The sequence below is a fragment of the Microcaecilia unicolor genome, chromosome 2, assembly GCF_901765095.1.
Source record: "Microcaecilia unicolor chromosome 2, aMicUni1.1, whole genome shotgun sequence".
Classification (NCBI taxonomy): Eukaryota; Metazoa; Chordata; class Amphibia; order Gymnophiona; family Siphonopidae; genus Microcaecilia; species Microcaecilia unicolor.
Genome location: NC_044032.1, coordinates 633501588 through 633518344, shown reverse-complemented (window position 1 = coordinate 633518344; position 16757 = coordinate 633501588). Strand labels below are relative to the sequence as shown.

The window sequence follows — 16757 nt, the reverse complement described above, 5'->3', positions numbered from 1 at the left end:
TCATATTTACAACCAAAAAATTTTGGTCTTAAAATACCCTAAACTAGAGGACTCTAAATATATAAATATCTCCAAAAAAGAAGTGTACCCCTTTATCATCTACTATAATAAAACTCACCCTCAACGTTCTGAGGACACTGACGTCAGTGAAGCCAAGCCCTGACTTCCTTCAAAAAGGTTCGAAGGTTCGTGGTGGTGAAGCCACCAAAATCGCTCCGGGCCCCGCCCTCGAGGTCGGAGCAATGGCAGAACAATGAAGGGTTTGGCAGGGAGGGAGGCAGGGAGGCGGGGGGGGGGTGTTGGCGACGCAACGTCATGACGTTTGATGCGAAGCAATGGCAGAACAACGAAGGGGTTGGCCAGGGAAGGAGGGGGGGGGTGTTGGCGACGAAAACCTTGCTAGCGCCCGTTTCATTTGCTCAGAAACGGGCCTCTTTTATGAGTTATTAAATAAAACACTTTTTTTTTTTAAGGGACCATCAGAAGGCAGATAGAGTCTAATTTTCAGCTGTATCTAGACTCTAGCATTCAAGCCTATTGTCTTCATCAGTCCATTTTTTTCTAAAAAGATTTATTCAATATCTTCCACGAAATATACTTCTTCAAATAATAAATGTTCATTTAATTTCACTTATCTTAAGAAGCTTCTTCTTCAATCTTGATTTCCCGTGCCGGTAAAAGGTGAGTTTTTGTGAAGGTAGCACAAGAAATCAAGATTGAAGAAGCTTCTTAAGATAAGTGAAATTAAATGAACATTTATTATTTGAAGAACTATATTTCGTGGAAGATATTGAAAAAAATATTTTTTATAAAAAAATGAAGATAATAGGCCTGAATGCTAGAGTCTAGGTACAACTGAGAGTTAGACTCCATCCACCTTCTGATGGTCCTTTAAAAAACATTGTTTTTTTTTTTTTAATGATGATAAGGGATACTCTTTTTTTGATCATATTTACAGTCATCACAATTTGTTGATTTCCTGCATTTTGTGGTCAGGTAAGTCAGAAGCGGTGTTCCCTAGGCTGTTCTTGCGTCTACCTACCTGTTTGGCTGGTTTTAAATATACATCATAATGAACGCTACGGTGTCCACACACTTAAGAAAACATACCAGATGGAATACAAAAATAGAATTTATTTTTTTTTAAATTACACATAAATATAAGGTACAAATGTATTTTTAAAATACAGATAGAAATAATCACACTTGCATTGTGTACATATGAAAATACAGATTTTTTAATACTCAACATACACAGACACATTTATGATAAATGCAACTTGTTGGCAACACCAGTTCCGTTTCTTTATTCCAGTCTTCCATAAATATGGAAAAAAAAATGAGCCTAAGAACTTCTAGCTCTGCCTTACGTCCTGCAGCAGCTTGTTAATTTCTGCCACCAGTTCACTAGCATCCATGAGTTCATGTTTACTGTCACTAAAGTGGGTAAGCACATTGTCAAAATCATCTTCCTCATAGTTCTCGGGGATCTCCTCCATGGCCGGCAGCCATTTTGAAGATGGCTGAGCGCTTGAGTGAGTCCCCAGAGGGGTTGCATTGTTGTTGGCCGAATTTGGTAAATGAGCACTGGCTGTCCATGTCGTCACCCCTTGTGGGTAACTCACATTCTTGGCAGGCGCGTGTCCCTTCCTGCGCTCTAATGAGTTTGAACGGTCCACTTCATTGCTTTCCGTGTAGGCATCCAAAGACATAGGCAGGAGCCGCTGGAAGACGCTGCTCATTTCCGAGAGAAGAGAGGAATTGCAGATGTCGGCTGCTTCTTCATCTGGTGACTCTTTGCCAAAGGTGGTGAAGCTCTTCTTATTGTCGTTGGCATCCAGGGGCTGCGGCTCCTCTTCGAGTCCCTGCTGCTGTTGCTGCAGTTGTTGTTGCTCTGCTTGAAGATCTTCCCCGGGAATAAACATGTTACTTCTGTAATCAGAGGACGGTGAAGGCAGAGGTGGCATCCAGCACTGATCAGAGTGTCCAAGAACCCGACACTCTTCGGTGCAGAGTCTCATTGCTAGAAGAAAGGGGAAAAAAATTGCTTCAGTTATAAGATTAATCAGCAATAGCTTAACAGATTTCCGTAAATTACATTTTCTTAGCTGGATTCTGAGAGTATTTTTAAAGTGCTTTATACTGTTCATGACCATATAGCTCCATGATAAATGAGACAAATTAAACCAGTCCTGTTTTAACCCCAGTCCATACATGAGGATGTAGTTCTGCTATTCCTAGCAGAGCTAGATTAATGCTCAGTTTTTTTTTTTTGTTGTTGTTGTTACATTTGTACCCCGTGCTTTCCCACTCATGGCAGGCTCAATGCGGCTTACATGGGGCAATTGAGGGTTAAGTGACTTGCCCAAGGAGCTGCCTGTGCCTGAAGTGGGAATCGAACTCGGTTCCTCAGTTCCCCAGGACCAACATCCACCACCCTAACCACTAGGCCACTCCTCCACTCTTGCTACTATTTGAGATTCTACATGGAATGTTGCTATTCCAACATTCCATGTAGAAGTTGGCCCTTGCAGATCATCAATGTGGCCGCGCAGGCTTCTGCTTCTGTGAGTCTGACGTCCTGCACATTCCATGTAGAATCTCCAATAGTATCTATTTTATTTTTGTTACATTTGTACCCTGCGCTTTCCCACTCATGGCAGGCTCAATGCGGTGGGGCAATGGAGGGTTAAGTGACTTGCCCAGAGTCACAAGGAGCTGCCTGTGCCTGAAGTGGGAATCGAACTCAGTTCCTCAGGACCAAAGTCCACCACCCTAACCACTAGGCCACTCCTCCACTTAAACATTTTGGAGGTCTCCAGGAAAAGGAGTATACTACTTTGGTAGTTGATCCTCTCTCCTAGTTCCATTGGGTCTCCTGGCTTCTGGCACAGAAGGTGGACCCATTGCAGTCTCTATTTTGGGCTGCCAAAGAGAACAGTTTATTATCACACAGGAATAAAAAGAGGATAGTATGTACTGTCCTCATGGCAGCCATGCCTTTTCCGCTACCCACTGTATATTATTTCAAGACAGAAGCATGTGCTTTAAGGCTAGGGCTAAGAGGAGAAAGACAAGGAGGAGGGTGTAGACCGATCTCCTTGAGCCCCATGTTATCTTTACTTGTTGAATCTGGAGGGTTAAGCAAAAAGTAGAGACCGGATCTTGAATATTGTGTTTAATTCTGGTCACCGCATCTCAAAAAAGACAGTGGAATTAGAAAAGGTGCAGAGAAGGGCAACGAAAATGATAAAGGGGATGGGACGACTTCCCTATGAGGAAAGGCTAAAGCAGCTAGGGCTCTTCAGCTTGGAGAAAAGGCAGCTGAGGGGAGATATGATAGAAGTCTATAAAATGATGAGTGGAGTGGAACGGGTAGACGTGAAGCGTCTGTTTGCGCTTTCCAAAAATACTTGGGCTAGGGGGCATGCAATGAAGCTACAAAGTAGTAAATTTAATACAAATCGGAGAAAATGCTTCTTCACGCAACGTGTAATTAAACTCTGGAATTCGTTGCCAGAGAATGTGGTAAAGGCAGGTAGCTTAGCGGGGTTTAAAAAGGGTTTGGACGGCTTCCTAAAGGAAATAGCCATAGACCATTATTAAATTGGACTTGGGGGAAATCCACTATTTCTGGGATAAGCAGTATAAAATGTTTTGTACTTTTTGGGGGATCTTGCCAGGTATTTGTGACCTGGATTGGCCACTGTTGGAAACAGGATGCTGGGCTTGATGGACCTTTGGTCTGTCCCAGTATGGCAATACTTATGTACTTGGGATTATGAATGGAATCTTGCTACTCCTTGGGGTTCTACATGGAATGTTGCTACACTTTGAAATTCTGCATGGAATCTTGTTATTCTTTAGAATTCTAGAATCTTGCTATTCTTTGGGGGTTCTACATGGAATGTTGCTATTCTTTGTTTTTCTGCCAGGTACTTGTGACCTGGATTGGCCACTGTTGGAAACAGGATGCTGGGCTTGATGGACCTTTGGTCTGCCCCAGTATGGCAATACTTATGTACCTATGTACTTAAGGGATAACAAAAGGATTGGTAAAAAAAAATGGAGGAGTGATTAGGACAAAAAACAAGAAGAAAAATAGATGACTGGTGGGATAATGAATGGAAACCTGGGAGGGGGGGAAGTACAGAAAGAAAGCTAGAGGGGGAAGAAATAATGAGAGATGGAGGACAGGGAGGAAGAACCAAGAAAGCAATGGTATGCTGGAAAGAAGTAGGAAGGTAAATGAAGGGCGGGGAATCAAACAAGCAAGAATCAAAGGGCCGGGGAAACAGGGATGGGGAGACGAAAGGCTGGGACTGCTGGTAACAAAAAGAGGAAGTGACAACCTGCAAAGCCCTGCAAGTAAAGGGAAGGGGCAGACGAAGGTATTTAGGGCCGACAAACAGGCATGGAGTGAAGTGGAAAACTTGTAAAGGAAGGGAAGGAGCAACACATGCAAAAGTCATAAACTGCCCAACGATATTTCTCCATCACGGTCTCTCCTTCACACTCAATCTCTGTCCCTCTCTCATTAAGAAGCCTGTTTTAGTAAAATATGTTAAAACCATGATTTAATGCACATTAACTGTGGTACACTATTAGTTCGTCCCCACTATAAATGTGGGATTTATTAAAGGGTGTTAAATCCTTGGTGAATCCTGCACAGTAATGGGCGCCAAGATCACAATGGAAAAGAAGTAATGGGGATCCTCAGACAAGCCAGAACTATTTTGGATTTTGAAACCAATAAGGTAGGGATAAGTGGGTATTGTTCCTTTCCAGAGGAACCTGAGGGGTCTGGAGGAGCATAAGGACATAAGTATTGCCATACTGGGACAGAATGAATATCCATTAATCCCAGTATCTTGCTTCCAACAGTGGCCAATCCAGGTTATAAGTACCTGGCAAGATCCCAAAACAGTACAATGCATTTAATCCTGCATACAGTTCAAGCTTCTCCTACTAACCTACAAATGCACTCAATCTGCAGCCCCTCATTACCTCTCTACCCTCATCTCCCCTTACGCTCCTACCCGAAACCTCCGCTCACAGGACAAATCCCTCCTCACTGTACCCTTCTCCACCACCGCCAATTCCAGGCTCCGCCCTTTCTGCCTCGCCTCTCCCTATGCTTGGAATAAACTTCCTGAGCCCATACGCCATGCCCCCTCCCTGCCCATCTTGAAATCCTTCCTCAAAGTCCACCTCTTCAATGTCGCCTTCGGCACCTAACCATTTACCTCTACTATTCAGGAAATCTAGACTGCCCCAATTTGATTGTCTGCACGTTTTGTCCATTAGATTGTAAGCTCCTTTGAGCAGGGACTGTCCTTCCTTGTTAGATTGTACAGTGCTGCGTAACCCTGGTAGCGCTTTAGAAATGTTAAGTAGTAGTAGTAGTATTACATATAGCAGTGATTTAACCAGAGCTGAGATTGTGATGTCATAATGCCTCATTCCACCAATGCCTAAGAGCCAACCTCATCAGTGATGTCACAATGGCTTGATTGTCCTATATTTGTCTCACTCTTATCTATTAGATTGTAAGCTCTTTGAGCAGGGACTGTCCTTCTTTGTTAAAGTGTACAGCGCTGCGTAACCCTAGTAGCGCTTTAGAAGTGTTAAGTAGTAGTAGTAGTAAATAAGCGATTGGATTTTCCCCATCTTAATAATGACTTATGGACTTTTCTTTTAGGGAGTTATCAAAACCCATTTTTAAAACCCTGCTTAGTTAACTTCTTTTACCACAATGAATTCTTTAGCTCTGCCAGCTGAAGCCTTCCCCCTGATGGTAACGAAAACACTACTCTCCATGATAGCAGCATCGGCGCATGCTCAGTTTTCAGCGAATGCCTGCTGCAGACTGCCAAGGTGGAAAGAAGCGTTTTCCCGCCAGCTGAGATATTTTTGTGGTGGTGGGGAGAAGCATAGCTGCCGAGCGGGGGGGGGGGGGGGGGGAACAGGGGGTACAAAATTCCCCGGGCCTCCAAGGGGGGCCCGGCGCCACAGTCCGACCCATCCTCCGTCGTCGACCGTCTGCCCCCTGCATTGAAATCGCAGTCTCACCTCCATGAAAGCAGCACTGTAGGCAGCAGAACGCCTCCCTTCGGGCCTCCTTCCCTCCCTGTGTCCCACCCTCGTCTGACGTAACTTCCGCGAGGGCGGGACACAAGGAGGAAAATAGGGCCGAAGGGAGGCGTTCTGCTGCCTGCAGCGCTGCTTTCACGGAGGTGAGACTGCGATTTCAATGCAGGGGGCCCGGCCCAGTGGCGGACGGAGGGGGGGAGTGGCAGCAGCAACCTCGGGGGGGGGGGTGGAGGGGTAGCAGTGGCTGCGGCGACCTCGGGGGGTGGAGGGGGGAGTGGTGGCGACCTCGGGGGTGGGGCGGCGAGGGAGGCAGGGGCGGGGCCCCCATGGGTGGCCTTGCCCCGGGCCTGGCCCAGTCTCTCGGTGGCCCTGGGGAGAAAACTTGGTGCCCACCCACTTCTTGCCTAGGTCCACCCAAAATCTGTTGTCTGGCTATGCCCCTGATATAAATAACTTTCTATTTTTTACTGTGGGCCGCTTAACCGGCGGTAACCAACAGTTGGTGCGCACTGCATGCTTACTACACGGATAGCGCATGAGACCTTACCGCTAGGTCAATGGATGGCGAAGGTCTCAGGCTGAAAATGGACGCACGCTAATTTTAAATTTTAGCGCATGCCCTTTTTCCTAGATGTGCCAAAAAAAATGGCCCAGGACGCGCCCAAAAGATGTGCTCGCAGTACCGCAGGACAAGTTTTACCACGGCTTAGTAAAAGGACCCCATTAATTGCAACCGCTTTGAATTTTTTTCTGTGTACTCGTCATAAAATATAGCAAAAAGCCATTTACCCTTGGGATGTTAAGTAGCTTACTCCATCAGTCTTAAAAAAGCTTAAAAGAATGTATTATATAGAATTTGATCATGACAAACGTTCCGCTCTGCTCTGCACCCCTCCTGCACACATGCAGAGATTTTTCTTTTTCTTACAACTGCCCTTCCCTAGAATGTTTCGCTTCTCCCAGATCGTTTTCAGCACACTCCTTCTGCCTCCCCCTGCCCCAGGAGCATAAATCTTGCGACTTTTCTTCATTTCTTTTCAGAGAAGAACAGCAGTGCCTCGCTAAGGTTGCACTGTTGGGGCCCTCTCATGTTCCCTTGTTGCAGTGAAATGAGAATGCCAAATGATTCAATAAGATGAACCACCTGCAAACAATCATTAGTACTGGGGTGGGGGAGAAGAGCATGGTGAGACATATCAAAGAGGGAAAGAAGCAGAACGAAAATTGGAGAAGGGCAGGGAGAGATCACGTTCTCTGTGCTTTTCCCCTTATCGATGTCTTGTTTCCTGTTCTGTTTTTCAAATATGTACTTTCAAAGCGTCTTTACAAGTATAGGGCTCGGCATCTATATTGCTCAGGTCAAGCCAGAATCACTTTCTGGGATGGGTTAGTTTAAGGTTGCCTACTGGATCCAGATTAGCAGGACAGGGTGGGATTCAAAAATCTAACCAGAAATCAAATGTCACCACATTCAGTTGTTTTATTTTGTGGAAAACTTACAATTTCAGAGCCGCCAAGTAAATCAACTTCAGGGGCAGGGCCACCGAGAGACATAGCCGGGGCAGAATTGGACCACCGCAAATTATCTCACCCGCCACTCGGGTTCCCCCCCACCCAGTGGCGTTCATGGCCTGGATGGCACCCGGGGTGGAGCACCGATGCCCCCCCCCGGGTGCAGCACACCCCCCCTGCTAGATGACACCTCCCCCCTCCGGCGAAATGACACCCCCCTTCGGGTGTACGCCGCTGGGGGGGGGGGGCAAGTTCGCTAAACTTCGTTTGTTCGCTGCAGCTCCCTCTGCCCCGGAACAGGAACTAACCTGTTCCAGGGCAGAGGGAGCTGCAGCGATGGAACGAAGTTTAGCAAACTCGGAGGAGCAGGCGCGCGCCGTGGCACCCCCCCAGTGGCGTGCACCCGGGGCGGACCGCCCCCACCCCTTGGTACGCCACTCCCCCCCCCCCCCCCCCCCGCCACACACACACACAAACCACTGCTTCCAACCAGCCTGGTGCCAGCAAGCCGCTTCCTGCGTGCCTGCTCCCACGGTCTGTTCTCTCCTGTACTTGTGCCAGGAGTCAGAACCCAGATGACTGCATTAACGTGATATCACGCTAATGCAATCATCCGTGTCGTGGGTGGCACGCAGGAGCAGGGGAGGACAGACCCGGAAGCAGGCAGCAAGAAGAAACTTGCCGGCACCGGACCACCCTTGAGGCAAGCCCGGGGACTTTTGCCCCTCCCCCTGCTCCCCCCCCTCTTGGCAGCCCTGTTCAGGACAGGCACACTTTGGCCATTCTTAATTTTCATCTTAAACCCCAAAGCTGTGTGGTATATGTAGTCATATATTCTATCCATTACAATCAACATTTTAAGTCCCATACCCCCTGATTCTATATAGCGCGCCTAGAGATCCGTGCTGAAATCCAAATGTATTCTATAACTTCGCACGTAACTTAATTGGCATAACAAGGTAATCAGCGTTTTTAACAGCACTTCACAAGCAACAATGAGCACTAATTGGCAATAATTAGACTTTACACGTACAACTCGCTAAGTGTATTCTGTAATGAACTGCGCATAAATTCTAATACACACAACTCAAAAGGGGCATGGCTATGGGCGGGGAAATGGGCATTTCATTGGGGTTCCAAAATTTATGCGCAAAGTTGTCAAATATGGCCCAGCGCGTGCAAACCTACGCGCCAAGATTTACGCCACATTTTCATTGGTGTAAATGGATGTGCATCTTTTTAGGTGGTGGGATAGCGAGGAAGCATATTCCATATACCGCGCCTAAATCTAGGTGCTGCTTTTAGAATACGCTTAGTCGGCAATGTTTTCCACGTGGATTTTTTTAGGCGCCGTATATAGAATCTCCCCCATAATGCATCAGGATGGAGATGCAAGAAATGAAGTACTGGCCTAAAATCTCACTCCTGGAACTGAGCAACTGAGCAGAGCCGGTCCTAGGGTCTCTGGTGCCCCCTGCAGACTATGAGTTGGCGTCCCCTCCCCTGCATCTCCTTTCTCTCTTCTCCCACCCTGCCCCTGTCCAGCGATTCTCCTTCGCCCCATCCCCCTCCCATTTATGGCCACATCCCCGCCCTCTTCTCCCCCCAACAACCCCCTTTTTCTTCCTGCCACCCTGCATGGTTTAAGTCTTTTTTAATTTACCTCCGCCCCAGTGGCCACGTCATTTCAAAGTCCTGCCCGTCTCTAGCCTTCCCTCCTTTCGTGAGTTCGTTCCCTCAGAGTCCCGCCCGCGAGGAAATGACATCAGAAGGCAGGACTCTGCGGGAACGAACTCACGAAGGGAGGGAAGGCTAGAGACAGGCAGGGCTTTGAAATGATGCGGCCGCTGGGACGGAGGTAAATTAAAGATTTAAACCCCCAAGGGCGGTGTGGTATGGTGGCGCAGCGCTGTCCTTGAAGGCAAGCGCCTCCCTGCGGTGCTTACCCTGCTTACCAGGTTTGACCGGCCCTGGAACTGAGTAACTTGGCAACTCTGCAGTCTAGGCCAGCAGGTACCAAACTTTTACTGTGACTGCAGCAGGGGGAGGACCTTATGCAGTTTTCAAAGCACATTGATGTTTTCTAAGGATATTATAACCAGTGGCATAGCTACGTGGGGCCAGGGGGGCCTAGGCCCCCATAGATTTGGCCCTGGACCCCCCTGCCGACGACCCTCTCAACCCCCCTTCCCGCCGCCAACCTGCTGTCGCCTACCTTTGCTGGCGGGGGATCCCAACCTCCGCCAGCCGAGGTCCTCTTCTCGCAAAAGGCTTCCTTCTGTTTCTGACAGAAACAGAAGGAAGCCTTTTGCGAGAAGAGGACCTCGGCTGACTGAGGTTTGGATCCCCCGCCAGCAAAGGTAGGTGACAGCAGGTTGGCGGCGGGAGGGGGGTGTCGAAAGGGTCATCGGCGGGGGGGGGGGCAAAGGTGGTGGGGGGGGGGTCGAAAGGGTCATCGGGGGGGGGGGGGCTAAAATGTGCCCTCTCACCTCAGGCTCTGGACCCCCCTCCTGCCGAAGTCTGGCTACGCCCCTGATTATAACACATAAAATATGAGAAAGAATGAGATTTCTAACACAATGGGGATAGGGAGAGGGTTGGGGGCAGGTGTGGAAGAAACAGTACATCACAGTGAAAACCCTAAATGGAATTAACACAACCTCCACTGTCACAAGCATCATGTGGCAGACCAGTAGCCAGAGCTAAGACCCATTCTGCCACATAAGCTGAATGGATGGAATGGGGGAAATCCACTGCTTATTTCTGGGATAAGCAGCATAAAATGTATTGAACTTTTTTGGGATCTTGCCAGGTATTTGTGACCTGGATTGGCCACTGTTGGAAACAGGATGCTGGGCTTGATGGACCTTCGGTTTGTCCCAGCGTGGCAATACCTATGCACTTATGAGTTAGCATAGCAGGGTTTTAAAAAAAGTTTAGATAACTTCCTAAAAGAAAAGTTCATAAGCCATTTTTAAGATGGACTTAGGGAAAATCCACTGCTTATTTCTAGAATAAGCAGCATAACATATATTGTACTATTTTGAGATCTTACCCAGGTACTTGTAACCTAGATTGGCCACTGTTGGAAACAGGATGCTGGGCTTGATGGACCTTTGGTCTGTCCCAGCCTAGCAACACTTATGATGTCTGGCCTCACAAAAATGAAAGCAGAAATCTGCCTCCAGCTATTTATTCACAAGACTCTTACATTCAGCCTTCCACAAACAAGCCTCCATTTCTAAGACGGCCAGACACGTTACAGTCACTTCCAGCATTCTACTTTTAGCCACAATAGAACAATAATCTCCTTGCTGCCGAGTCCAAACACCTGGACCCTGCCAGATTTGATAGTTCAAAGCCAGCTGCTGCTCAAAGTATAAACTGCAACTGCTTAAGAACAGTGCTCAGCCAGATGTTTGCCATTATACCCTGATTGTTCCAGCTGTGCATTTGTTGCTGGGATTATATTAGAGCAACGCAGAGAACAGAGAGACGATGGCAAATGCAGAAAGGGCCAAAGAGAAAGTTGTGTCTTCACTTACCTGCAGGGATCCTGTGTCCTTCTGGGACAAAAAGGTCACTGAATCCTTCCCCAAGGAGTCTGTCGATCGGAGAATCTCTTCCTAAATCATAATCGCTGTCTCCGGCCTCGCTGTCACCACGGCCGCTGTCTTTCAAGCTAAACTTGTCCATGTCCTGAAGGGCGTATCTGGAAACCAGAAAAAAAAAGAGCAGAGGAGTGGGTCAAGATGTCGCAGATTATCTCGCGGCACCGTTTGGTTGAGCTTCACAGAACCGGATCAGGAGATCTTCAAGTGCTCACCTGTAGCTCCTGGAATATTTGTTGCCACGAAAGCTTGGTCTTGGCTGATACTGGCCCTGGTGAAGCATAGAGAGAAGCTGGGAGACCTGCTAGAGGAAAGGGGGAAAGGTGAAGTCCCGGGCAAGAGTTGCAAATTCCTGCTTAGAAAAATAACACTAGTCATTTTTTTTCTCTGACGGTATATTTCTTTGTACCAATGTGTTTGCAACCTGGCCGGGTGAAATAGGTACTAGCATAAAACAGTCCATAGAACATATTACAAAATCATTGCTCAGGTTTCATTAGCATATCAATCAGCACATATTATTTGAGAAGATCCTAAAGAAAGGGACTCCCTAAGAAAACCTAAGAACAAAGGATCTTACTTCAAAAAGAAATTTTAATTTGTCACATGCACTATATACACTTCAAAGGATTGCAAAGCTTGTGCAGCAAGCTAAATGAGGTGAGAGTCTGGATACGTGATCCGCTGCCACCCGTCTCTGTGGACATTAAGAGCAAGCAAAGCTGTTTCCTGATCCTTGTATCTCTTATCTTCCTTCAGGTCTACTGTTAAGTTATATTGCGCCAGTGCGTTTTTCTAGCAAAAAAAGGTGCTGGTACTCAAATGCCAGAGCCACCCTTCAGGGGTGGGGTGATCACTGAGGGACCCACCCCACAACAGCCAGGCCCCCTGCAACCAGTCACAGAATCTTTGGCAAAGCAGAATTGGTGTGTAGAGGCTGAAATTTTCATTAACATTTGGGGTCCATGGGTCAATTTTAGTAGACAATGGAAAAGGTGCCGGTACTCAGTACCCCCAAGTACCCCCTCAAAAAAAGCCCTGTATTGCGCAAACAAAAGCAATATACTAATAAAATATTAATTTGTGGCTATAGTTTCTGTGTACTGATATACAGAGGAGCATGTGCGTTTCTGTGTACATCTTACCTCAACGGCAGGAGAGGCATGGGTGAGCTCCAGGGAGAAATTCTCTGGCACATGGTTCGATGAAATTGTCACCAGGCTGTTGAGAGACTGACGGCTGTGGTGACTCTGTCTGCTGCTCATCTGTCCTCTTTCTAAGGTCGGAGATGATGAAGGCGAAGACCTGTGATGTGGTCTGATGGGCAACGTGCCATTAATGGTGGGTACCAGGGTAATGTCCCCTTTGTGGATCTGTCTTGATGGCCTCTTGGGGTGATGCTGGTAGGTTGATTCTGCGACACGGCAGTTGTAGGATCTGGTGTCCTTTTTCTCTCGGTTGCATCTGGTCGCAAAGATTACCATAATGACGAGCAACACGGCACAAAGGCCTACAAGAGATATAATTATGACCATAGATAAATCTAGGGAAGTTGAGCTCTTCGAGGTAGCTTCTGTACTTGATGCTGGATGCAAATTATCCAAAACAACACATTTGAGGCGTGCTTTAGTACTAAGTTGGGGAGTTCCCTTGTCATGTACCAAGACAAGGATCTCCCACTCGGTGTAAGGGAATGTTTCCATGCTAATGTTCAAGTAGATATCACATGTTCTCATGTCCATTATAAAGATCCCACCTTCGTTACCACTTGCAATGGAACAGCTCAGCTCAGAGTTCATGCTCGAGTCCCTATCTGTGGCCCATATCCTTGTTACGAGAAAGCCACTTCCGGCGTCTTTAGGAACTGAGATTTCCCCAGTGTGGTTGCGCAGTGCTGGCCCCATGATCACCGGGGCATTGTCATTCTCATCAATAATGGTTAACACGACTGTGGCGTTGCTAGCAAGCTGCTGGGTGCCTCCATCCCTGGCCTGCACCACAAAGACAATTTGGTTCACTTCTTCATGATCAAAGGCTCTGAGGGCATAAATTGCACCATTGGAGGGATCAATTGTCACATAGGTGGTGATAGAGCTTCCTAGAACATAGCTCTCCAAAATTGTGTAGGTCACTTGCCCATTTTCTCCCAAATCTGGATCAGCAGCCATTACAGATGTGATGTATGCTCCTGGAGAGTTGTTCTCAAGGACAACTGTTTCATATCTGTTGGTCTGGAAGCGAGGAGAGTTGTCATTCTCATCATTGATCTGGACAGTAAAGTGTTTCACCGTAGAGAGACTTGGTGTTCCCTTGTCTTCTGCTATTACAGTCAAACTATATTCAGACCTCTTTTCCCTGTCCAGTGTGACATTTGTCAAGATGAGATAGTTATTTTCATAGGTCTTTTGAAGTTTAAAGTGCCCATGACCATGTAGCTTGCAAACGATCTCCCCGTTGAGCCCAGAGTCCTTGTCCTGGACGCGGACCAATGCAACAAAAGTGTCCAAGGGGACCCCTTCGGAAATGTAAGCCACTTCTTTGCCAGGTGACATCAAGTTGATGTTAATTTCCGGCTTGTTGTCGTTGACGTCCACAATTTTAATGATGATCTTGCAGTGAGCCGGAATGGAGTTGGGTCCCAAGTCCTGTGCTTGGGCATCGATCTCGTAGGACTTAATGGCCTCGTAGTCCACTTGTTGCAGCAAGGTCAAATAGCCTCTTTCGGAATCTATTTTAAATGTCTCTATAATTTTGGGAGCCACGTGACTGCTGAAGGAATACACAATCTTCCCATTAGCGCCCTCATCTGGATCGGTGGCATTCAGGTCAATGAGCAGTGTCCCCACTGGTGAATTCTCTGGGAGTTGAATAATGAAGGACTGCTGCTCAAAAACAGGACTATTATCATTGGAATCAGAGATGCTGATTTTTAGGATGGACGAGCCAAATCTTTGAGGCACTCCCTGATCAGAGGCAGTGAGCTGGAGCTCGTAGCTGGACTGCAACTCCCGGTCCAGTTCCCTGACCACGATCAGTTCCGCATACTTGGCACCATCGGTCCTGGTCCGCACTTCGATATCAAAATAGTCATTGGGCGCCAGGGAGTAGGTGTGGAGGGAGTTTTCGCCCACATCTGGATCGAAGGCACTGTCCAGAGGAATCCGAGTCCCCACGGCGGCACTTTCCGAGATGTCGATGGGGATCAGAGCCCTGGAAAACTGGGGCGAGTTGTCATTGATGTCCAGCACTTCCACTTCAACGTGGAAGAGCTGGAGGTGCTCCGTAGGCAGGGTGATCACGTCAAACTCGATAGAGCAGTTCAAGTTCCTCTGGCAGAGCTGCTCCCGGTCGATCTTCGCCCCGATGCTGATTTCGCCGTTGTCCTCCCGGACCACGAGTAGAGGCGAGCTCCCCCTCTGCATGGCTCGAAAACGGACGGCGGGCAGCCTGGCCAGGACATCGGCCACGTCCTCCGAGAGCCTGGCGATGACCGAGCCGATCCTCTGCTCTTCGTAGATGCGGTACTTTAGGTTCTTGGCCAACGCCTGCCGATGCACAGACATTACGGCCAGCGCCACAAGGACGACCGAGTGCATCTTCCCGCTGCAGCGCACGGTTCAAAAGCAGAGCTAAGAAAAGGAGGAGTGCTTCAGCTTGCTTTCGTAACTTCAAGCCGGCATGCATTTGGTCCTTTGCAAGCTTGCAAAGCGGACGGATCGGGCAGCGGAGCCCTGGAAAGAACCGCGAGTTTCAGCAAAACTTTTTGCGCGTAATCGCTACCGCGCGTTTTGTCCAGCGGCCGCTGTAGATCCACCGCGGACAGCTGGAGGGTCCTTTCTTAGCGTTGCTCAGCTGCAGACTAAACAGCATTGATTGCAGACTCCAGTCTAAGGAAAAAAAATATATAATAAAAAGGGGGCAACAACTTCACTTTGGCTCGGACACAAAGATTTCGCCCGGCATCTGTTGAACAGCTCGCAGCCAATCAGCTGCTTCCCAAATCAAAGGCCGCTGAAGTCACAGCGCGCAGTGGGGAGGAAGGGGCGGGGCCGGCATCAGCCCCTCCCACCTCTGCGACCGGCTGGCCGACGAAAAAAAAAGAGACAAATTACAAAAGCAAAAAGAAACTTTAAATCAACTTCACGACCGCTTTGTTTGCAGCGTACTTTCTTGGTTGTGTTTTGTCATTTGCATGAATATTTCTTTCAATGCACACTCCCTTTATTCTGATGAGCATAAAACTTTTTTTCTTCTGCCTTGCGTTAAGTTAGAAGGAAGTTTCTTGTCTCCGCTGTGCCTGCTGCAGCCTTTCTCGGTAATACTTCAGCTTGTTTTAGGAGGAAGGAAGGGCAGAGGTTTCGTTTCTCTTAGAACCCGGCACGGGCTCCAAATTTGCTGCTTTTCAGAGCGACCGTGTATCGGTTTACTGTTATTTGGGGTAGAATCAGACAGGGAACCTTTTTTTTTTTTTTTTTAAATCTCTTTTGACAAAAGAAGTTTCTTCACTGCGGCATTTTCTCTTCAATCAAGAAAAAGGGGGGGGGGGGGAGAGACCCTATAATCAATACTCTTCTTTTTGTACCGTTTCAAATCTGTTTTATTACTTAATTTAATTAATTTGTTTTATCTGCTCCCGGCGCTTAGACCATGGACAAACGCGAAGTGATGATTCCCTCTTTATATAAATAATAATATCAAAAGTTTGCTCTAGGACATAGGGGCAGCTTCCACTGCTGCACTCAGTCCAAAGAAAGTCAAACTTTTTTTTTTCTTCCACTATGTTTTCCCCTGTTTATAACGTTGTTCACAGTCGCTGGCTGTTAAATTTTTATTCTCGATTTTTTTTTTTTCTCCCTGACTTTTTATCCACTTCTGGACTGTTTCACATCTTCTTCGCATGCTGGAGTCTCTCTTCTGTTTCCCTAAACGAAATTTCAGAGTTCTCCATATTTTTTTGGCTCCATGTAGTGGGGGAAAACTCTCCCCCCCCCCCCCTAAGATCTCCCAGCAGGAACTCTCCTTCTTTTTAAGCATTCAAAATCATTTTATAAGCTTTTTGTCTCCTTCTCTTTTTCTCTCTAAAACCAGCACCGTGTGGCAAATTGCGTAGAATAGAAATGCCCATAATGAATGTATTTAGCGATGGGTCACGCCGCTGAACATTCTGCCCCCATGAATAACACAGTTTTTTTTTTTTTTTACAAGTTTGAACCCCCCCCCCCCTTTTTCAGCTCTCCCGCCCGCCCAAACCCCATAGGCAAAGCAGAAAAGCCGACACAAGCGAGGATTTCAGAAACCCTATAGCCATCTGGTCTTAAACCTCCCAACAATCCAAACCCATAATGAAATCAATCCAGGCTTTAGTGAACCCCTTTTGCAAACAGCAAAAGAGCAAAAACGAAAAAAAAAAAAGGAGGGGGCTGTAGGTTTGGGTGAGAGTTGTTCGTTGCAAAAAAGAAAAAAAAAAAAGGAGGGGGCTGTAGGTTTGGGTGAGAGAATTCAAAGATTAATTCCATTAGATCACAGACAGCTTTTTCTACA

General features: G+C 47.3%; 1 protein-coding gene across 2 annotated transcripts; it reads right to left on the bottom strand.

Annotated features, from left to right (window-relative positions):
* Positions 1-1171: 1171 nt before the first annotated feature.
* PCDH18 (protocadherin 18) lies at positions 1172-15068 on the bottom strand. 2 transcript variants are annotated; one of them, XM_030191731.1, is made up of 4 exons: positions 12362-15068; positions 11432-11520; positions 11151-11317; positions 1172-2023 (listed from the first exon to the last, which is right to left on the bottom strand). In XM_030191731.1, exons 1-4 carry the CDS (start codon positions 14810-14812, stop codon positions 1356-1358), a joined length of 3375 nt encoding a protein of 1124 aa, XP_030047591.1. In that variant the 5' UTR covers positions 14813-15068; the 3' UTR covers positions 1172-1355. The 2 variants fall into 2 exon arrangements, with proteins under 2 accessions (XP_030047591.1, XP_030047592.1); XM_030191732.1 differs by having other exon boundaries at positions 11432-11517.
* Between the last annotated feature and the right edge of the window lie 1689 nt (positions 15069-16757).

What these genes read in the sequence shown, in the direction of transcription:
- PCDH18 (XM_030191731.1), bottom strand. Translation starts at nt 14,812, where the DNA reads ATGCACTCGGTCGTCCTTGTGGCGCTGGCCGTAATGTCTGTGCATCGG. An exon ending in AAATATTCCAGGAGCTACAG is followed by an intron (nt 11,318 to 11,431) that starts GTGAGCACTTGA and finishes TCTGGTTTCCAG; the next exon opens with ATACGCCCTTCAGGACATGG. An exon ending in AGGACACAGGATCCCTGCAG is followed by an intron (nt 2,024 to 11,150) that starts GTAAGTGAAGAC and finishes CCTTTCTTCTAG; the next exon opens with CAATGAGACTCTGCACCGAA.